The following is a 17,801-nucleotide window of genomic DNA, read 5'->3' as shown; positions in this document are numbered from 1 at the left end:
TACCATTTTGCCTCTAGGTGGCTCCGATTGGGATAGTGTATCTTCCTAAATTAACAATCTTTGGCTTGGGTGGACGTGTACGAATTACAAGGCGTCTTCATTGCCAACGAATGAGGAAGGACTTCCTGGTTGTCATAGGAGAGACTACACCCTGTTCCCTTTCCGTTCCTCTTCCCCACTTCCCCACGCTGCTCAAGGTCCAGTTTGGGTGTCCAGGCCAGGGTCCTCCTCAGATGCCCCAAAGCCCTTAGAGCAGTGGTTCTCAACCTTTTGAGGCAGTGGTCCCCCAAAATAATCATATTAGAACTGGAGACCCCCCAAAATAATCCATTTCAACCCCAAAATAATCATGTGAGAACTGGGGACCCCCCCACAATAATCATATTTCATATTTGAACAAGGGCTCACACAAGAGTGTCGCACAAAAGTAGTGAAGATAGCTGATCTACAAGCTCGCGTGTAGCGATCTGAGCTTCTAGATCTGCTATTTTCAATACTTTTAAAACCTTTTTTAAAAATAATAAAATGAGGACCTGTAGGAATACTGGATTCGAAACCGAGCAGGCGAGAAATTGTCATTTCGTTTATTCAGTCTGAAAGCCCCTTTCAGCGCAGCCATTTTCTGAGCGATGGGGAGTGTGGCCAAAGTTTGGTCTGGTGATTGGATCATAATGGATACATCCCCGTCCCGCATTGGGCCGGTTAGATTTACAACCAACAGCGTCAAAGGCGCGTAGAGGTAAAGGCCGAAGATTCATTGTTTGTGTGTGCGTGGAGACAACTTTACCGCGGTTGCGAGTTTGTCGTCAGCCATCGCAGTGCGGTCACCGCAGGGAGCCCAACGAACGAGGCTCTCGCCGCCAAACAAAATAACAAAATCGACAGGGTGGTACGTTTTCTTTTGGAACACAGCTCTTATTATGACTTGCCGCGGGGGTCACAGCGTGACCCTGGGGTATAGGGCTCTCTAGCGATGTCAGACGTCAGTCCTGCAAAACAAAACTAAAACTAAAAAGAAAAAAACTAAAGGCAACCGGACACAGCCTATAGCTCCGGAGCACACATGTGTATTGTAGGCCACCATTGATCCCGGTATATATAATTTATATATATATATGTAAATTGTAAATTATTATTGTTTTTCTTATCGTGTTCATGTGTGATGCAGTCAGTGCAGCGGTCGCACCAGGTACAGCTTGTCTCCGCGCTCGCTGGTGAAGATGGGCGCCTTGCGGTAGTGTTCCACCAGCTCGTCCATGCTGGAGAAGCGCCGCTGGCCGATGCAGTAGACTCCGCCCCCCGACTCCTCCCCCTCCCCTGGCCCCTCCCCCCCGACCGACAACAGCTGCACCTTGAAGTGTTTGTTCTTGCCTGCCGCCTTCAGCGACACGGAGAAGTCATTGGGCTGGGAGGGGAGAGAGGGAGAGAGATAGGGAGATAGAGGGGGAGAGATGGAGAAATTACACATTATGAGCCAGTATTCATTTCCTTCAGGGAAGTTATTGGGTCGGGAGGGGAGAGAGAGAGGGAGAGAGGGAGAAATTACACATATAATTAACCAGTGTTCATTTCCTTCGACTAAAATTTTGAATTTAGACAATTTAGAATTTAGGCATTTAGATGCTCTTAATCCAGAGCGATTTACAATAAGCAAGGTCAAGCATCAATACAGAAACATCAAGACATAAAATACAAAGAAATAGCCATCTAAGAAAAATAACTTGCGGTAGGTAGACCAAGCACCTATTCAGTAAAAGTTGTATATAAAACCCTAAAAAAAATGCTATATAATTTACATGTCATGGTCATTATATGGTTCACTGACGAAAACTAAATAAAAACTAAACTATGATGACTAAAACCAAGACCATAATATATAGACAATTTTGTCAACAAATAAAATTAGACTAAAAAACTTTTTTCTAGTTTTAGTTGTTGACACAATTGTCCCTGGAGGGACTAGTGGAGAAGAGATACAGTTCTAACTAAAAGACAACTTGTGAGCTTGTAGAGCAGGTATTTTCAGCATGCAACCAAGTGAAAAATCAGGCATTAAGACGCAATCAAGGCCCACAAAAATGGGCTTAGTAAAATAAAATCAAAATCTTTTTTTTTTTTTAAGATTTGTTTTTTCATGCCTTTATTCGATAGGACAGTAGACTGACAGGAAATGGGGGGAGAGATGGGGAGTGACATGGGGCAAAGGTCGTCCGGATCGGGAATCGAACCGGCTACGCCGTCAGGCATTAATATGCCTATTTGTGGCAATGCCTTAAGTGGTAAACGCCTGGACCAGTAGGCCAGCTGGCACCCCAGTCAAATAAAATCTTATGCTATGTTATAGTCAACTAAAACAAAACCATTTCAGACTAACATGTGACTAAAAGTAAATGAACATTTATTCAAAAGACTATGACTAAAACTGAATCAAAATTGCTGTCAAAATTAACACTGGTAGAAAGAGAGGGAGAGAGAGGGAGAAATTACATTATGGAACATCATGAACTTCAGCCAGCACACCAGCAGAGGGCAGAAGAGCTCCACAGTCAAATTCTAAATTGCTTCACCAGCTATTGACAACTTATTTTTTCCAGGATGAGGTTTTTGCTGAGAACTACAGTATTATGTGGAAAAAGAGAGGATGTTTTTCCAAACTTTCCCACACATTCACATGTGAAACATGTTGTATTCCATTACAACCAACCACAGTCTCCAGTGGTGGAAAGTACAATGTTGAGATACTTTTACTTTAGAGTATGTCTATTTTTACATATATATTTCTCTCCACACAATCTATAATTTACTTTTTACTCCACTATAGTTATTTAAAAAAAAGTTACTTTAGATACATTTAGATTATTACCAAATACCTAAACCATATTTTATACTTTTGTCTGAGCCCATATTGTGTGAGCCATAGGTCGGCTATTTTTTAAACAAGTTTGATTTGAAGTTTGTCATTTTATTTACACGTTTTGATGCAAATACTTTTGTACTTTTACTCAAGTGGTTGAGAACCACTGTTTTAGTCGTCAAAATGAAATGGACCTGGTCGTGGAGTCAATTTGAGTATGGCAAGGTATGGCAGCTGCCATACCTTGGCTACAGGGGAAAACAATAAAATGTATACTTCTTAAAATAAATGTATCATGCCTAGCTGTTGCTAAGGTATGACTACATGACTGGTGTCTTGCGCGCGTGCAAGACACCAGTTATGTTGCCATACCTTAGCTTTTGCTGAACTGACGCCACTGGCCCCGGTGACTCACCGACGACTCGCTGTCCCGAACCAGGAAGTCTCCGTCGGCGCCGCGCTCGTTGAGGGCGGACTCGGCCTGCTGCCGCGTCACGCTGCCGTAGTACCAGGCCTTGCCGGCGAACCTGCCTGAGCGCGCCGGGCCCGCCGCGTAGAGCGCGGGGGCGGGGCCGTCTCCTAGGACCACCACGTAGTTCTTTGGCACAAGGCCCAGCGCGCCGCGGCTGTTACGGCAGCGCCACCACTCCGGGTCGTTCTCCGGCTTCTCCACCACCTCCATGATGAGAGAGAGAGATTACATTTTTTTAAAACCTATAGTAACACAATTAAAAACCAACTGTCTCTCCACCTCTCCACAATGGAACACCACTGGAAAAAGAGAGAGAGAGAGAGAGAGAGAGAGAGAGAGAGAGAGAGAGAGAGAGAGAGACAGACACAGAGAGAGACAGACAGACAGACAGACAGACAGACAGACAGACAGACAGACAAGTTGATCAAACTACTGCCTCATTCTAGTGAATGTGTCAGCCTAGAGGGCAGAGCCACATGACCCCAACAATCAATTCCAGTTCCAGGCAACACATACGTTTTTTTCTTTTTCTTTCTAAAGGTATATTATGACATGGTTCAATGTTGAAAATGAGTGGTATTCCCCTTTAAGTGGTTAATCAGTTTGTTGATGTAGAAACATTTTTAACGGATTAAAACCAGGAAAGCATCTGTGTCATTTTAGATGTTTGCGTTGGCTATATAAAATATATAACTTCCTACAGCACTGCAAGCTTGTACATCTGCTATTTTTGGAAATCTCGAAAGCATGAGAACTACCGATTTTAGAGGGCATTTTGTGGAATCCGCCTCAGGTCTTTAAAAAAATGTCTACAAAAAAAAAATGAAAAGCAGTCGCGGGGACCTCCCAAGCACCTCCATGATCTCGGCCTTCTCAAAGTTGAGTTCCTCGTCCGTCACGGAGCTGAAGGGGTACAAGGTCTGCACCGTGTGGAGCACCCGGTCCCACACCACTCCTCCGCCGCCGCCGCACAATTGGCCGTTTGACACCGTCGCTGCCCCGCCCACTCTCTGGTAGGCGGGGTCACCGCCGCCTCCTCCTCCTCCTCCTCGGTTGATCGGCGGCTCGACAGACGCCACCTCCCCGTCGTTCTCCTCCAGCACGTAATTGGACGGGAACCAGCCCACCTGCAGCGTAGTGGAAGAAGCTCTCAGATGGAGTGGAAAAAGTGCTCACATTTGTTTACGTAACAAGTAAAAAATTAATATCAATTTATGGATGGGACGATATGAAAATGTCATATCACGATTATTGTGACCAAAGAAATCAAAATTACTACGTATAGTTCAGATTCAGTTTTATAGACAATACAGGTAGTTGCCTTTTTATTTGTTTGGTCCATTTGTTTGTTTCCGTCCTTTCATTATAACCCTGCTTACCCACCTGGCCCGCGGAGCTTCCTCGCCACCAGCCGTCACTGCACTTCTCCATGACGACAACCTTTGCCCCCTTGACTAGCGTCAGTTCGTCCTCGCGCTCCGCCGTGTACGCAAACTTCACAAGCGCTGGGACGCTGAGGTCGTAGACTCGCTCGCCAGCCCCGCCCCCTCCCCCTCCTACTCCGCTGCCATTGGTCGAGGGGCACTCGGCGTCCATGCTGGGCGTGGGAGAGGCGTCCCGCGCACTCGTCTTCCTCTTTGTCTTCCCCAGGCCTGAGAGAGAGACAGAGCAGTGACGTGCAGAGAATGTTAGAGAGGCAGGGGCTGAAATTTCTAAAATAGCAGACCTACAAGCTCGCAACGCGACACTGCATTCAAGTTCAGTAGAGTTTGGACATGGCAATTCTCTTGAATGCTGCCTTCAGGTATGGTATGGAAAGAGGGCATTTGCATTTCTTTCACCAGAGTGAAAACTGCATTCATGGTCTGGAGAGGGATTTTTTTACACATGGGTAAAAGGGCAGAGGCTCAAGCATGAATTTGTTTTATTTCAAACATCAGTTAAAAACGATTGTTGAAGAACCCTGCTCTATACATGCATTGATTATTCTGGGGTGGGTCCCAAGCTCAAATGAGATTATTCAGGGGGTCGCGGCCTGCAAAGGTTGAGAATGAGAACCTCTGGCTTAGAGGTTGAAGACAGTTGTTTGGAAGCCAGTGAGAGTGTAAACACTTCAGCTGCACTAACGAGCTGCCTGTGTGATTAGTGCGGGAGCGTCCAGGACTACGGCTAGGTATTGATTAGCCGTGCTCATTTGCAACGCCTCTCTGTACTACAGCTGCAATACTAATGGACAGTCATGGCCATTACCTGTACATTTACTCAAGTTAAGGCTTAACCAATTAAGCCTTGTGTGTTCAGTTCAATATGTCCGTACACAGAAAAATGCAAAGACTTGGCCTTGTCCTTGGCAAATGTGTGTCCACTAGTGGTTCTCAAATGTTATATTTGCAAAAGGAAATAAAGTATAAAATAAAGAACCCGTTTGGTTCCATTTGTACACTCCCAGAGTTACAGACCTGTTATGGGCATCCAGGGCCAGCTGTTTCTGGTAATATTATTATCCAGTCATTCACTCATTCTGTAATTTGTATCCGATATTCGACCGAAAGAAAGCAGCAGTGTGCAAAGACCTTTATGGGTGTCCTTAAATTAAAAGGTTTTAAGAACCACTGCCCAAGTTAGTGTACGCTTCATCATCATCATGCGCTGTTCTTCTCATTCCTGAGAGTGTGTGTGTGTGCGAATCGCTATTAAAATGTATCGTTACACCCCTAATAGATAATAATCAATAATAGAGGCAGAAATTTTGAAAATAGCCGATCTAGATGCTCTCAACGCCTCACATCGCGAGGCGTTGTGAACATGTAGATCTACTATTTTCACAATAGAACCATGTTATACCAATAATTTTCTTTTTCAACTTCGACTTTGGACTTTCTCTGGTGGGAGTCGACTTGTGTAAAGCGCGTGTGTCATTCTCATCATATCAGTGATCACATTGACACACACACACACACACACTACAGCGTTCCACTCCTAAAGGCTCTCCTCCTCATCTGGGTGTTCCTTTCTGTCATGCTGTCATCCCACCTTCCTCCCTTTCTTTCCTTCACGCGCGCACATGTTCATGTCTGTAGATGTACGCGATGTTGAACGTGGCTGTGTATGTTCGTGTACACATATTTATTTACAATGTTTGCATTCAGCAGACGCTAATCCATGGCGACTTACAATAAGCAAGGTAAACGCAAGGTAATACATCAAATACATAGAGATAGATATGTCTGGGATCATAGGTAAACCCATCATCAGTCTAAACAGTATAATAACCAAAAATATTAATATTTAAACTATACAAACTAGGACGACAGGTCTGCAAAATGAACCTGGTATATGTCTACTTAACATGCTATCTAAATTACATTTCAACCTTTGCATAAGCCTGCAAGGTCGTCAAGGCAAGTGCTACATATGTTCAAACATGTGTGTGTGTGTGTGTGTGTGTGTGTGTGTGTGTGTGTGTGTGTGTGTGTGTGTGTGTGTGTGTGTGTGTGTGAACCTGCATGCATTAGTGTACGCATCTGCATTCAGATCAGCCTGCGAGCTATGGGACTGCCATGCAAAGCAGCATGTTCTGCTGAGCGTGCACACGCACGCGCGCGCACACACACACACACACACACACACACACACACACACACACACACACACACACACACACACACACACACACACACACACACACACACACACACTCTACAGGGATTTGTAAAGTAAGCGGGGGGATAAAACACAGCAAGGCATGCAGATAGAACAGTAACTTGGTATTAATAATAAATGGGACCACATGCTGAAAATAAATATCTGCAAAAATGCTGCAGCGTATATACTGTAAATAGAGAATCGTGTCAGTGGTACACACACACACCCATGTGCACTATAGGGAGTAGTAAGTAAAAGTATCAATACTGCATGTAATATAAAAGTTTGGAATTCTAAATGCACTTGAGTAAAAGTACAAAAGTATTGCCATCAAAATGCACTTAAAGTACCAAAAATAAAAATACTCTTTATGCAGAATATCCCATTTTCAGATGTATAACAATCTTAAAAAAGAAATAGCAGATCCACTATGCGTTGCATTGTGAGCTTGTATATCTGCTATTTTCAAATGTCCAAAATGTATGTCCCTCACTCTAAGGGGAGTGGACACTGTTCTTAGCGTCCAGTGTTAACTTCAAGTTTTCATTTAGTTTAGTCATGGTATTTTGAATAAAATTCCATTTAGTTTTAGTCACATTTTACTAGTCATCGGAAATGTTTTAGTGTCAGTCTAGTTTCAGTCGACTACTAAATCTGCAGTTAATTAACAGACTAAAATGTATCTTAGCAGGCCGTGATGGCGTCGTAATGCCCGATTTATACTTGGATGCATGCCGAAAATAGCCGATCTACAAGCATTTTTGAGACACCTGCAACACAACTAAGCATAAATTGACTTGTCTCTACTTAGACGGTGAGCCACTGGGGTTGGTCGGTATCAACTGAGGGGATTAATGCTCATAGTGATTTTTGTCATGGTATACATGTCTAGAGTTAGAAAATATGTGATAGCCTTGCACCAGTGGTAGCTTTATGGGTGCTATCATGCATTTTATTATGTAACACTAGGCGAAAATTACATGGGTCATTATATGAAAACATACTACTTAACCCCCATATACAAAAGGTTTTTCAACTAGTTCTGGTACATCTAGGCATGCTTAAGAACACACTAAAGATGTAGGAATGTATATGTCTTATAAAACCATCATTTTCAAGATGGCGTCCAAGATGGCTGCCTGGAGCTTAAATAGCGTTATGATACTGTTCAACATATAGAAAGGTGGTATTGGCTATCTAACCCAAGGTTTTAGGGTTCAAGGAATGTGGCTGAATCAGTGAAATTACCATCAGTTAATTATTTATTGCCAAATCCATTGTATTACAATGATCCACTGATTGTACAACATGTTAAAAACAACAATTGTATTGCAGTTGTGTGAGGGACACTGTGAACTTAAGGTGATTCATATGGGGACCTGGGAGGGTGGGGGGCATACAGTAGGTGTAGATTTATGTTATATATTCAATTGCTAGTCAGTCTTAGGCCTATGTGCTAAAGGTCAGGTTAAGGTCTCTCACACCTTATCACTCCTTATGCAGGTGTCCAAGCAGGCAGCTTGGACAGATTCAGCAGATTCAGCAACAGATTCAGCAGCAGTCTACCTGGACTCTGTGCATCTGACTGGCTGACTTTGGGTTGACAACTTAATTATTCCTACTGTATACTTCCCATCCACCAGTTTGAATGTGCAGGGGGACACCTTGCCAATAGGTTGTCACCTTTTCTCTCATGACGGATGATGACGCACATGATGAAGTACTTCTTCCGTGCTAGCCATGTGCAGTATGCTTGATATCTCACCCAGTGCCTGCTGAGATGCATGTGCTCCATGCCAGAGTCTAAGCTAGAACTTGTCTGTCAGCACCATGATCCATCACTGTCTCTGCTCAACATAAAGAGCAGGAATGATGCTGCTCTTTATGTTGGTGCCTTGCATGGTTTCCTCTGCCATCGGTGTCATGACGCATGTGGGTGGAGCTGACTGACGCCTTCTCCAAAATGTGCAGAAACAGTAGTAGGGAGTCTAAGCACTGGTGTGTCTTGGTTGTAAAATGTTGGGGTGTACGCACGCACGCACGCACGCACACACACACACACACACACACACACACACACACACACACACACACACACACACACACACACACACACACACACACACACACACACACACACACACACACACACACACACACACACACACACACACACACACACACACACACACACACACACACAGCATTCATGATGAGGCACCAAGATTTCCTAAATTCCTATGACCCTGCATGTTGCAGCCATCTCTGGAACTTCATCCTTACATCCTTACTGTGTGCCAGTCAGGAGAAATACCAGTTCTGTGACATGCTAATGGATATTCATCAAGTTTTTCTATTTGTTGTTCTCCCAGAGGTCAAATGTTACCTTGGCCTGACCTTTAACATGTGAGGTATTATGGATTCTACACATATGAAAACCAAAACATGAGATTACACAGGTTTTCTATACTAGGACAAGCGGATCAAATAGTGGGCATTTTGGATATTTTCTTACACACTTGCACTATATTTTGTTTAATGAATTTCACAATACATTTACTTAAAATATATGTATGTAAACATGGTTTAAAATCTTTAGGTTATTTATGAAGGAACCCTTTGTGTTACATCTTTCATGAAAACATCTTATGTAATGTAGTCACTACACTAATAGTACAGTATATGTTGTCACTGCCTGTTACCATTTCTAGAGATGCTACTTTAAACAACCTTTATGAAAAACATAGTCTGAGCTTTATCCTTGCCAGAGAGGGTCAATACTAAGGGAGATCTGCTTGTGACTGCATTCGGTTTCTGTTCACGGATGACTCGGCTCTCTTAGTCTCAGGCAGAGATATATCGCAGGTTGAAAAGGCCCTTAACTGTGAACTAAACGAGATCTGCACCTGGCTCAATGACAACAGACTGAGAGTCTGTTGTCATTGAGCCAGGTGCAGATCTCGTTCATCTAGGTAAAACTGAATATATCCTCTTTGGATCTAGTCAGAAACTGACCAAAGTTGAGAACTTCACAATTAAAGTAGGTGACACTGTGATAGCACTGTGGGTTGCATCCTGGAGGCTAACCTATCCAGTGAAAAAAATGACTCCGCTGATCAATTTTAAATCTCGAAAGACCCTAGGAGGTGCACTTATTGGGCCCCTCATAAAATAGACTAAGCCCCCATGCTCCCACCCCCCCCCCCCCCTTTTCTCTGCCCATATTTCTGCTTTTTCTGCTTTTGAAATTGATGTTATCCTAGATACTATGTTCTATCCGTCTGTCTTTCAATGTTATATGAGATACATAAAGTGTGGTTCCTGTGGAAATAAGCCTTGGCTTTCTAGGATCTCCTTTTAGTTGACCTTGTACCAGTGATTTTTACTGTCATGAGACTGTACTTTTCTATTGCAAACTTCTAATAAATTCTTCAATCAATCAATCGGATTTTGAAAACTGTGTTTTGGCATGTGATTATAAATGAAGTAATTACACACAGAAAGCTACCCCAGATGCAATGCTCTCACATATTTCCTAATCCTAAGGATGTATACCTTCCCAAAAGTCACTATGAGAATCATTGCCCCCAAGATGGTAATGATGACCCCACATTTATTTTGGGGCCCTGGCATATTATGTCATAATTATATAGTCACTATATGTCACTGCCTATAATAAAGAACAATTCTAGATATGCTAATTTTAACCACCTCACTGGACAATATATAGTCTGAACTTTATCCCAACCATTTTTCAAAGAGATAGGATGAATAATAAGAGAGAACCATCAGTTTGAAGTAGAATGTTCCATTCGGATTTTGAAAAGTTTTTTTGCATGTTGTTATAAATGGAGTGATAACACACAGAAAGCTACCACAGATGCAAGGCTATCACATTTTTCCCAGTACTAGGGATGTATACCTTCCCAAAAATCACTATGAGAATCGTTCCCCCCAGATGGTACCGATGAACGAACAATGTGGAGCCATGGTTCACAGAGGATTATGTCATAATTAAAGTCATATGTTGTCACTGCCTGTAATAAAAAACAATTATAGATATGCAAATGTTAACAACATTAGTGAAGAATATATAGTCTGAGCTTTATCCCAACCATTTTTCAAAGAGATAGGGTCAATATTAAGAGAGAACCATCAGTTTGAAGTAGAATGTTCCATTCGGATTTTGAAAACTGTGTTTTGGCATGTGGTTATAAAAGGAGTGATAACACACAAAAAGCTACCTCCACTGCAAGGCTATCACATTTTTCCTAGTACTAGAGGTGTATACCTTCCCAAAAATCACTATGAGAATTAATCCCCCCAGATGATACCGATAACCCCATATGTACAGTGCTAGCTCACGGCCTAACTGGATCTCGTCTCCACTCTCCTCCCTAATATTTCCTTCTCGTCTTGTTTTTATTTGTTGAAGAAGTTGTCAATATAAATTTAGTCTCCATTCTAGTCATCATAGATTAGGTTTTATTTTGTTTTTGTCAGTGAAAAAAAGGTAGTCGACGAAAATGTTTTGTCCGTTTTTGTAGAGTAAATTAATTCCTCTGCCAAAAAAATACCCCTTTGTACCCCTTCTCTGCCATGCCCGTAGAACCCGTAGATTTAATAAGCTTTAATTAAAAAACATTTTTTTATCGAAGCGGAACTAAAATAGGCCGGAACTAATGCTCCGTGATCGGTTTCTACACGGACACATTATTGAGCGGACCACTTATCATTGAGGCCGTGAACCGGAAGCGGATGGTCCGTCGTCTATTTTGGCCCGTTAGCTTTCTGTGTGAACTCCGCGGCTTACAGATGGAGAACGGATTGATCAATTGAAAAAATTTCAACGGATTTGAGAAGCTGATGGAATACGCGAACACACGATGCATAGCAGTGTCCGATCACGCACGATGGGAACTGGATGAGTGCCCACGTTAACAGGTAGGAGAAGCCGGCAGTGAAAGACATAGAGAAATCTACGGGCTCTACGGCCGTAAACTACGAATGAGTTAACACTGTTTAGTGTCCAACAGGAAATAAAGCAAAAAGAAAACTAAACTAAATGAAAAAGAAGTCAAGCTGTGCCTGGCAAACTGTAAGGACTGGAGGCTTAATGATGAGAAGACTTTTATCCCAACCTACGTGATGACTGAGGGAGGCTCCGAGGCCGTGCTGACATACAGTAGCTGTAAACTTCTCTCACACACGCACACGCACACACACGTGCGCAACTGCGCATGCATGCACAAACACACACATGCGCACATGCAGACAGTCATGCAGGTGGGAGTTGCATTGTGAGCTTGTATATCTGCTATTTTCAAATGTCCAAAATGTATGTCCCTCACTCTAAGGGGAGTGGACACTGTTCTTAGCGTCCAGTGTTAACTTCAAGTTTTCATTTAGTTTAGTCATGGTATTTTGAATAAAATTCCATTTAGTTTTAGTCACATTTTACTAGTCATCGGAAATGTTTTAGTGTCAGTCTAGTTTCAGTCGACTACTAAATCTGCAGTTAATTAACAGACTAAAATGTATCTTAGCAGGCCGTGATGGCGTCGTAATGCCCGATTTATACTTGGATGCATGCCGAAAATAGCCGATCTACAAGCATTTTTGAGACACCTGCAACACAACTAAGCATAAATTGACTTGTCTCTACTGGATCTCGTCTCCACTCTCCTCCCTAATATTTCCTTCTCGTCTTGTTTTTATTTGTTGAAGAAGTTGTCAATATAAATTTAGTCTCCATTCTAGTCATCATAGATTAGGTTTTATTTTGTTTTTGTCAGTGAAAAAAAGGTAGTCGACGAAAATGTTTTGTCCGTTTTTGTAGAGTAAATTAATTCCTCTGCCAAAAAAATACCCCTTTGTACCCCTTCTCTGCCATGCCCGTAGAACCCGTAGATTTAATAAGCTTTAATTAAAAAACATTTTTTTATCGAAGCGGAACTAAAATAGGCCGGAACTAATGCTCCGTGATCGGTTTCTACACGGACACATTATTGAGCGGACCACTTATCATTGAGGCCGTGAACCGGAAGCGGATGGTCCGTTGTCTATTTTGGCCCGTTAGCTTTCTGTGTGAACTCCGCGGCTTACAGATGGAGAACGGATTGATCAATTGAAAAAATTTCAACGGATTTGAGAAGCTGATGGAATACGCGAACACACGATGCATAGCAGTGTCCGATCACGCACGATGGGAACTGGATGAGTGCCCACGTTAACAGGTAGGAGAAGCCGGCAGTGAAAGACATAGAGAAATCTACGGGCTCTACGGCCGTAAACTACGAATGAGTTAACACTGTTTAGTGTCCAACAGGAAATAAAGCAAAAAGAAAACTAAACTAAATGAAAAAGAAGTCAAGCTGTGCCTGGCAAACTGTAAGGACTGGAGGCTTAATGATGAGAAGACTTTTATCCCAACCTACGTGATGACTGAGGGAGGCTCCGAGGCCGTGCTGACATACAGTAGCTGTAAACTTCTCTCACACACGCACACGCACACACACGTGCGCAACTGCGCATGCATGCACAAACACACACATGCGCACATGCAGACAGTCATGCAGGTGGGAGTTGCTGAAAGGGCAACTCTTCCCAAGTAGTTAAGACTTGGAGAGACATATTATACATATAACCTTTTAGGCAATTTTATGAATTAAATTTACATTTTTAACCTGTAAACCTGTAGACACACACACACACACTTCTCATTGTTCTCTGACAGCAAACTGTCGTGCACACTAATTCACCTGGAGGAGTCTCTCTCTCTCTCTCTCTCTCTCTCTCTCTCTCTCTCTCTCTCTCTCTCTCTCTCTCTCTCTCTCTCTCTCTCTCTCTCTCTCTCTCTCTCTCTCCCTCCCCATGGCAGAGCGAGGTCTTGACCGTGACAAAGGAGCGCTAATTGCTTTCGGAGCCAAAATGCATCCATCACTAATGCAGCTGAAGAGACACTGAGGCCTCATCCACATTCACACAGTTGCTAAGAGACTGAGGAGAGGGAGATAGACACACAGAGAGAGAGACACACAGAGAGAGAGAGAGAGAACCTGCTCCCTGGGTAGGTGATGGCACACTTCAATGGCAAATGGTCTGCTTTACCACCATTATCCATTGCGTGTTACATTCACCCAATGAGGCACACACACACACACACACACACACACACACACACACACACACACACACACACACACACACACACACACACACACACACACACACACACACACACACACACACACACACACACACACACACACACACACACACACACACACTCCCAATGCAACCACAGCGGGTTCTATTAAAGAGATTAATCATCTTCTTGTCCCTACAGTTCCACTGTGGTCCGTAGTCACAAGGAGGAGGCATATTGATTCTTTTAGAGTGCCGCCTTCATCAGGACCATCTAATCGCTGCACAGCATCAGTAAGAGATATACCTGCAGTATCTCACTCCGATGATACCACTGATAACCTATAGGATTAAATGCACGTCTCAGTGTCCACCACTGTTGTCCTCTTGAAAAGGTAGGGCAAGTGATTTTCTGTGGTTAGAATTGCTGTATATTCTGGTAGTACTCTTTACTATACAAAGTGTTTGTTCAGTAACAGCAGTCTCCATGTCTCTCCAGCTCTTTGTTAAAACAAAAATGCATTTCACATCAGGTCAGGATACCAATTTTGTCCAATCAGGAGGATAGAGATGTCAGACAGGATCCAGAATAAGTGAAATTGGAAGTGATGTCATAATAAAGAAATGGGCAGACATGAACTCTAGACCGGGTACGCATATCTTTGTCACCACTTTAACTATTATTTCATGCTTTAACTATGAAAAATAGCAGATATACAAGCTCACAGCGCGGCACCGAGTGTCGCGCTTTGAAAATTCTTGAAAATGTGTGCACATCTTTGAATGTATATATATTTTAAAGCAGACATTTGTAACGAAAATCTTTCTTTCTCTTGGTCCCTGGAACTACATATTTTCAGATGAGGGTCCGCGGTCAAAAACATATAATTCTAGGGGGTCCTTGGCATGAAAAAGTTTGAGAACCACCGACATAGAAACATAGGTTTTTCAAAAAAACATAAAGAGCTGGAGAGAGATGGAGACTCCTGTTATGGAACAAACACTCTATAGCAATGATTATTATCAGAATAAGGTGCTTTAAACTTTTAACAAAAACAACAATGTTTTGTTATAACCAAAATAAATCACACCCAGTGTGAAGTGAGCGGTGCTATTTATGAGTTTCAATTTCAAAGCTTGGCCAACATGACCCTGACCGTACAAACGGACGCCAATTGACCAATGACATTCAGAAAAGACACTTACCCTTTCAAAATCGCAGCTGACAAAAATCTGAATCTCCTAATACGTTCTATGCACAGCAGCCATATTGGGCCTCTTATTTGTAAAAAAAATGTGGGAACCACTTAGAAGAGAGAGACAGACAGACAGACAGAGACAGTCGGAGGTCAACAGAGAGATAATAGGATCAGAATGGAAAGTGGGAGCTGCCAAACGGAGGGATGGATGGACAGAGAGATGCAGAGGAGAGGAGGAAACAGGGGAGTCACGAGAAGAAATGGAGTGGGATGGGAGGAGATGGGGAGAGAGAGAGAGAGAGAGAGATGCATGTAACCTTGATGCATGAAAACTGTTACACTCTTTTCAGTTGTACATATTTTGTTCCGATTGTATTGTATTGTATTGTATTGTATTGTATTGTATTGTATTGTATTGTATTGTATTGTATTCGGTACACTTCTGCTTTGGTAATGTAAACGTATTTGAGAGAGAAGAGTGGTTCTAAAGTCCCATGGGTCCTTGAAGTTCCACTCATTTTAAGGTTGGCTATTCAAAAATAGCAGATCTACATGCTCACTGCGAGGTTATACATCTGCTATTTTTGGCAGATTTGCAGAAGCATATTCGCTCTTGTATCTGCCTTTCTCCTTTAGGAGGACCGACCCGTGTGGACGGAAATCACTCCTGCATATCTCTCTCTCTCGCTCTCTCTCTCTCTCTCTCTCTCTCTCTCTCTCTCTCTCTCTCTCACTCTCTCTCCCCCCCCCCCAGCCATTCTCATGACTAATCGGTATTGAAGCAAGTTCCACCTCTGGCGAGGGTGTATGGTGTAATGGCCGAAACACACCATGACCTGGAGGAACACTACTGATGATGCTTCCTAAATTAAAACCTAACCCCAACATCATAAATGAAAATAACATTTATATTTTTTTGCTTTTAGGTTATTTTTTTGCTTTTAGGTTTCGTAAACAAAAGTCGCACAGGTAGGCTATATGTCTATTAGCTCTGGTCCATCGCGTCTCCTCCCGGAGACGCTCTGACAGACCCGTCGGGAAATGGCTAGACTCGAGATTGTCGGCCCCTCCGAGCGCTCAACATCAGTCAAAATAAACAAAACCGTTTCACTACTCACCAAACCAAAGCTAGTTTTGCGTTGTTGAAAGTCTATTCTCCGCGGTGGTGAACCCCTCAGCACCCCACCTACTCTGTAAAATACACTATTTTTGGCATGAAATAAAGTGCATCCAACTCGACCGCCGCTTATTTCCGGGTTGTGATCCATTGTATCTGCGGTGGCCGCTAGGTGGCCTGAGGTGTGTGCGTTTTATTTCATGACAAAAATAATGTATTTTACAGAGTAGGTGGGGTGCTGAGAGGTTTACCAACACGGAGAATAGACTTTCAACAACGCAAAACTACCTTTGGTTTGGTGAGTAGTGAAGTAGTTTAGTTTATTTTGACTGATGTTGAGCGCTCGGAGGGGCCGACAATCTCGAGTCTAGCCATTTCCCGACGGGTCTGTCAGAGCGTCTCCGGGAGGAGACGCGATGGACCAGAGCTATATGTCTATAGGCTGAAGTATGTAATTATGAAATACTTTAAAATATAACAGATTAATAGTGGAAATAGCTACAAGCTCAAAATGTGTTGCATTGCGAGATCTGCCATTTCCATGTATTATTATTATTATTTTCTTTTTATGTTTGTAAGACATATTCTCTAACCGCTACTCTAAGGCGGTATGTTGCCAGATACATAGCAAAAATCTAAAACAACAACGAATATTTCCCTGTTTTAATGGGTTAAAAACGGGTCTGAATAATGATGGTGTTCGATGAAGGGGATACTCGGTCTCTGTTAGCAGAAAAGGGAGATTAACGCAAAAAATAATAATAATGTCTTTAACAGCATAGCTGCACAGGGTTAATTGGAGAGCAGTCCACTCGGCTGGAACTGATTGGCTGGTCAAAAAAATGCTTTCCAATTAGCACACAATCGTTGTTTTGCCCGACGACGGCTCCTTATTGGTTGATCCAGGTGTTGTTGAACGGTAACAATTATCGTCCGTGAAGCTCCGAGGGCGTGGCTGTGTGTGTGTGTGTGTGTGTGTGTGTGTGTGTGTGTGTGTGTGTGTGTGTGTGTGTATACTTGTTAGTACTGCTGTACTGTACTGTGGTGGATGTTATTTTAAACATTCATCAATCCAGGGTAAAGGTTTTTTTTTTTGCAGAGAATGCATATTTTTTTTTTTTTTTTTTCTTCTTTTTTCCCCCCTCTAAGAGCAGCATCCAGCATTCCATGTACTGCACACCTGGGAACTACAAACTGGGGCATCAAATCAATAGCACAGTTCTAGGGGCGATTTGGGCGGAGGTGCAGTGGTAAAGTACAGTGGAAAAAAGCACTCACATTCTTTACCTACAGTAAGTAAAAGTATAAATACTGCAATTTACCCTGTATTCAAATTTTACTTGCGTAAAAGAACAATAGTATTGGTAT

At 42.7% G+C, this 17,801-nt stretch overlaps 1 protein-coding gene across 1 annotated transcript in view; it reads right to left on the bottom strand.

Annotated features, from left to right (window-relative positions):
- Window positions 1-1,168: 1,168 nt before the first annotated feature.
- LOC308280062 (cytoplasmic protein NCK2-like) overlaps window positions 1,169-17,801 on the bottom strand; it is a gene marked incomplete at its 3' end in the record, with an annotated part of 64,234 nt that continues 47,601 nt past the window's right edge. Inside the window, exons 3-6 of the mRNA XM_080720322.1 lie at window positions 4,710-4,978; window positions 4,181-4,453; window positions 3,270-3,530; window positions 1,169-1,405 (exon numbers count right to left, since the gene is read on the bottom strand). Coding sequence (XP_080576448.1) covers window positions 1,169-1,405; window positions 3,270-3,530; window positions 4,181-4,453; window positions 4,710-4,978 — 1,040 coding nt within the window. The remainder of the gene's footprint in view (window positions 1,406-3,269; window positions 3,531-4,180; window positions 4,454-4,709; window positions 4,979-17,801) is intronic.

This window comes from Nannobrachium achirus (genome assembly GCF_963921795.1).
Source record: "Nannobrachium achirus genome assembly, chromosome: 24".
NCBI lineage: Eukaryota > Metazoa > Chordata > Actinopteri > Myctophiformes > Myctophidae > Nannobrachium > Nannobrachium achirus.
The sequence above is the reverse complement of the archived record's forward strand: the minus strand, read 5'-3'. Positions and strand labels throughout refer to the sequence as shown.